The 5590-nt window shown below is 45.4% G+C and overlaps 1 protein-coding gene across 6 annotated transcripts in view; it reads left to right on the forward strand.

Moving 5' to 3' along the window:
• SETDB1 (SET domain bifurcated histone lysine methyltransferase 1) overlaps positions 1 to 5590 on the forward strand; it is a 34010-nt gene that overhangs the window by 27609 nt on the left and 811 nt on the right. For all 6 annotated transcript variants that reach the window (XM_057722452.1, XM_057722436.1, XM_057722473.1 and 3 more), the window contains 7 exons: positions 1318 to 1487; positions 2051 to 2679; positions 3802 to 3830; positions 3942 to 4074; positions 4358 to 4523; positions 4861 to 5072; positions 5337 to 5425. In XM_057722452.1, coding sequence (XP_057578435.1) covers positions 1318 to 1487; positions 2051 to 2679; positions 3802 to 3830; positions 3942 to 4074; positions 4358 to 4523; positions 4861 to 5072; positions 5337 to 5425 — 1428 coding nt within the window. The remainder of the gene's footprint in view (positions 1 to 1317; positions 1488 to 2050; positions 2680 to 3801; positions 3831 to 3941; positions 4075 to 4357; positions 4524 to 4860; positions 5073 to 5336; positions 5426 to 5590) is intronic.

Below are 5590 nucleotides of genomic sequence, written 5' to 3' on the forward strand. Positions count from 1 at the left end.
AGGGCTGCTTTGAGGATAGAATAAGAGAATGTAAGTAAAGCATTGGACATAATGCCAGACACAAAGTATGTATGCTTGATATAGAAGCTGCTGTTACCATCTTTGTCCACAGGGATTTGACTGATGTCATCAACTGTTTGTACTGTTGTCATCTTCCTAAAAGTAATGGTCTTCCTTAAATTTACATACCAGGAAAATAAGAAGTAAAATCCTCACACCGAGTAGAGCAAAAACATTGATACTGCCTGCAAATATGACAGTTTTCTCAGTATAACTATATTATCTTCCTTTAATGTTAATATTTACTAGATCTCTCTGATTAATTTCAATACTTTATTTTTTATTTTTTTTATTTTATTTTTTTTAATACTTTATTTTTTAAATAGTTAAGTTGTAAATTCCTTAGAGAGAATATGAGCTCACTGAGAGGAGAGATCATGACTTTTTCCATTGTTGTGTTCCCAGTGTCTAGCACAGCTCTTGGTATTTATTAATAAATGTTCACTGAATAAAAGAATGAAAATCAACTTTACCAAAAGCAAGAATCCCATGAACTTTACTTCCAATTCCTCATCTTTACTCCCTTTCAGTATCTGTTGTATGGGATTCTGCTTCTCTCTCTCTCTCTTTTTTTTTTCCTTTTTTTTTTTTAATATTTATTTCATTTATTTATTTTTATTTGTGGCTGTGTCGGGTCTTAGTTGCAGCACGTGGGATCTTTCATTGCGGCATGCGGGCTTCTCTCTGGTTGTGGCATGCGGGCTTCTCTCTGGTTGTGGCATGTGGGCTCCAGAGTGCGTGGGCTCTGTAGTTTGCGGCACGTGGGCTCTCTAGTTGAGGTGTGCAGGCTTATTTGCCCCTCGGCATGTGGGGTCTTTGTTCCCCGACCAGGATCGAACCTCCATCCCCTGCGTTGCAGGACGCATTCTTTACCACTGGACCACCAGGGAAGTCCCTGCTTTTCTTAATATCTTTATTTTCTGTATCTGTTTCTACAGATTGACTTATTTTAATGGCTCTTAATCCATATTCACATCATAATTTGCTTAGCTTTTCTCCAGGTGTTAGGCATTCCGTTATTCACTGTTACTATCTGGAGTGCTATAAATATCTGTACCAATAACTTTTCCCCATTCTGAGTTATTTCTTTGGGCTATATTCTCGAATGAATCAAAGAGCATAGCCAGTTCAATAAGTCTGCTCATTTAGATCATTACCTGATAAATTATGACACATTAAAAATTATAACAGTTCTGTGGATGTAAGGGATGCTCTGGTGATCATGTTATGATTGATTTTATTGTGACCTCCTCCCAGAGTTTATGAGTGTAACAAACGCTGCAAATGTGACCCAAACATGTGCACAAACCGGTTGGTGCAGCATGGACTGCAGGTTCGACTGCAGCTCTTCAAGACCCAGAACAAGGGCTGGGGTATCCGCTGCTTGGATGACATTGCCAAAGGCTCCTTCGTCTGTATTTATGCAGGTAGGTGATGACATGAAAGGGTTGCTTTCTGGGGTTAGGACATGGTGGGACACTGAATCAAAGACAAGTTGAACTTAAGAATAAAATGCTTAACATGTGAGCTGGGAGAAAGGAAGCCAGGATTTTCTTCTATAAAATACATGAGTGATGTGCCTGTCTGGGTGGATCAGGAAGGGACAAAAGTGCTTTAGGAGAACGAGAACAAAAAGGCATGAAGTTGTGGACCTGATGTTTCAGCGAAGGGATATGATAGTAGAGTCCAGGGTGTCATTTTTTCCCACATCACTCCACTCCACCCAGAGATTTAGCATACCTTAAGAACTGTCTTCTGGTAAACAAAATAAAGAAGAATGGGATGGCGGAAAGGGCAAGATTTAAAACTATAGTAAGCTCCTTTTACTCTCTCAGTTAAGACACTAAGGAGGAGGTATCATCAAAGAGAAATGAGAGACCATAATGGAGGCGATTTGACTCTGTGCTGGTGGGCTGGGTATTGATGGAATGCACTTTATTCTTTCTAAAAGCTCCTCGTAATCCTGGAAGGCCTTTCTCTTCATTCCCAGGCAAAATCCTGACAGATGACTTTGCCGACAAGGAAGGCCTGGAAATGGGTGATGAGTACTTTGCTAATCTGGACCATATCGAGAGCGTGGAGAACTTCAAGGAAGGATATGAAAGTGATGCCCCCTGTACCTCTGACAGCAGTGGTGTAGACTTGAAGGACCAGGAGGACGGCAACAGCGGTACAGAGGACCCCGAAGAGTCCAATGACGATAGCTCAGATGATAACTTCTGTAAGGATGAGGACTTCAGCACCAGCTCAGTGTGGCGCAGCTATGCTACCCGGCGGCAGACCCGAGGCCAGAAGGAGAATGGATTGTCTGAGATGCCTTCCAAGGACTCTCGCCCACCAGACCTCGGGCCCCCACATATTCCTCTCCCTGCATCAATCCCTGTAGGTGGCTGCAATCCACCTTCCTCTGAAGAGACACCCAAGAACAAAGTGGCCTCGTGGTTGAGCTGCAATAGTGTCAGTGAAGGTGGCTTTGCTGACTCTGATAGCCGTTCATCCTTCAAGACTAGTGAAGGTGGGGAAGGCCGAGCTGGGGGAGGCAGAGGGGAGGCTGAGAAGGCCTCCACCTCAGGGCTGGGCTTCAAGGATGAAGGAGATATCAAGCCAGCCAAGAAAGAGGTAAGCAGGGGCAGGAAATGCTGAGAATTGTGGCTTTTGTATAACTTTGGTGTGGTAACAGACAATGCAGTTTCACCATGAGGTTTTTGTTTGTTTTGTTGTTGTTGGGTTTTTTTTGGGGGGGAGGGGGGTGCGGCTTACAGGATCTTGGTTCCCTGACCAGGGATCAAACGTGTGCCCCCCGCAGTGGAAGTGCAGAGTTCTAACCACTGGATTGCCAGGGAAGTCCCTCCCATGAGTCTTCACATGCATATTATTTACTTGATGGATATTTCTGTGGCAAACCTGATTCATCTACCCCTGATACATTCCTAGTGTTTACTTAAAGAACCAAATTATTTTAAAATCAGCCTCCTAGGGGGGAAATATCTGATTCACTCCAAATTGAAGGGTTTGTAAGTAATTTTTTAATTGCTATTTCAAGTTGTCTACGTCATTGCTTTTTTTATTGTAGAAAAACAATTGGTCTTACATGTATTTTTATTTTTTATTTATTTTTTTTAAAGTTATTTATTTATTTATTGGCTGTGTTGGGTCTTTGTTGCTGCGCACGGGCTTTCTTTAGCTGCAGTGAGCGGGGGCTACTCTTCATCTTGGTGCACCGGCTTCTCACTGCCATGGCTTCTCTTGTTGTGGAGCATGGGCTCCAGGCGCTCGGGCTTCAGTAGTTGTAGCACATGGGCTCAATAGCTGTGGCGCATGGGCTTAGTTGCTCCACGGCGTGTGGGATCTTCCTGGAGCAGAGCTCAAACCCATGTCCCCTGCATTGGCAGACGGATTCTTAACCACTGCGCCACCTAGGAAGCCCTTACATGTATTTTTGATGATGTTGAAACTGACCACATTACAGGTGGTGAACTGTCCCTTGTCCTTGTAAGATTCTGCCCATGGTGTTTTCCATGCACATTTTTAATGCCTATTGTTGGGAAGGGTTAAAGACCCCTCCCGGGGGACCTCCTGATGAGAACGATTGTTACTCTCAAAGTGCAGAGCAGTTTCTCCACACACACCCCGCTTTAGATGGTGTGCCTCTCCCTGGCTAACGTCTTTGGAGGTCTTTAATTGCTGGATTCGTTGTCTAGGACCATGAAAACATTTAACTCTTCACTTGCTCTTTTCCAGGACCCTGATGACCGAACCAGGATGTCGATGTAAGTGCCTCTCTCGGACCTGTTTCCAAATCTACCTTCTCTCAAACCTACAAAAGTAGGCTACGAAACAGCCAGTAACCTGACCCCTCTCATGTCTTCCTCTCCCATCAGAGTCACTGAAAGCTCTCGAAATTATGGTTACAATCCTTCTCCCATGAAGGCTGAAGGACTACGCCGCCCACCAAGTAAGACTAGTATGCATCAGAGCCGACGACTCATGGCCTCTGCTCAGTCAAACCCTGATGTAAGTGACCTTGCGCAAGCTGTACCTTACCCAGCCTTCTGTTTTATTCAGAGTCTGAGTAAAAGAACATTCTCCTCACCTCATCAAGTCTGTCACCATGATTACTGTTAGATACTTTCCTATTTCTGTGGCCTTGACTTCCTGCCTCATTTTCCTTCATCCAACATCTAATCTTGCTATATATAGTCTCAGCCCCTTCCTGCCTAACCGTAGATAAAAGCAGGGATTTGAAAGGGCCCTCTCCATTTACCTTTTCCTTCTTTTCACCCTTCTGCTTCCCCAGGATATCCTGACACTGTCCAGCAGCACAGAAAGTGAGGGGGAAAGTGGGACCAGCCGAAAGCCCACTGCTGGTCAGACTTCAGCCACAGCCGCTGACAGTGATGATATTCAGACCATCTCCTCTGGCTCTGAAGGGGATGACTTTGAGGACAAGAAGAACATGTCTGGTAATCTGGAAGAATTTGGGGGATAGTAGGAAGGAACCAGTAGGGGGGGGACGTTCAGATCCTAAGAGTTGAAACATCTCTGGAGGGCTCCCTGACTCCCAGCTAAACTGTTACTGTTTGACACATCCCCTCCCTCCCTTCTTTCCAGTTCCCTACTCTTTTCCCTCAGCTCCTTTATCCAGCAGATCTAATCCTGCTTGAAAAAACTGCCACCTGGACTCTTTGCCTCAGAGCCCAGCTTATCGATATTCCTGAGCTGTCCTGGAGGAGATAAAATGGAGACCTTACCTCCAGCCATGAGGTAGGATCAGTCTAACCCCGTCTCCTTCCTGCCCAGGTCCAATGAAGCGCCAAGTGGCAGTAAAATCAACCCGGGGTTTTGCTCTTAAATCAACCCACGGGATTGCCATTAAATCAACCAACATGGCGTCTGTGGAAAAGGGGGAGAGCGCACCTGTTCGTAAGAACACACGGCAGTTCTACGATGGGGAGGAGTCTTGCTACATCATCGATGCTAAGCTTGAAGGCAACCTGGGCCGCTACCTCAATGTGAGACCCCTTTCCCTGACCTATATGTGTTGATTAGCCCATGGTCCTCGCGTTTCTAGTTCTTTCAACACAACTGTATAAACCCACCTTTTCTTACTATACATTTTTGATCTCAGAGGATCTTAAAGAGGTAGCTTTGTTTCAAAACTTCTCTGTTGTGGTGGGGAGGATCAAATGGCTTTGTTTTCATCCAACGCCCACTCACCCCGCAAGGCCAGATTCTGTTTCCTTCGTTCTTATTTGAATCTGTCCTTAAACCTACAGCACAGTTGCAGCCCCAACCTGTTTGTCCAGAATGTCTTCGTGGATACTCATGATCTTCGCTTCCCGTGGGTGGCCTTCTTTGCCAGCAAGTAAGAGGGAGTCAGGAAAGGGGATGGTTGGGGAGGGGCAAGGACCACTGAACGTCAAAGGGCCTCTCCTCCATCTGTGGTCCAGCTCCATCTGCATACTCACACACCCCAGGTGCCTGGGCTGTCCACTGCTTCACCACATCCCTTCCTTTCCTTCCTCTTCAG

Source organism: Hippopotamus amphibius, chromosome 1 (genome assembly GCF_030028045.1).
Source record: "Hippopotamus amphibius kiboko isolate mHipAmp2 chromosome 1, mHipAmp2.hap2, whole genome shotgun sequence".
Lineage (NCBI taxonomy): Eukaryota > Metazoa > Chordata > Mammalia > Artiodactyla > Hippopotamidae > Hippopotamus > Hippopotamus amphibius.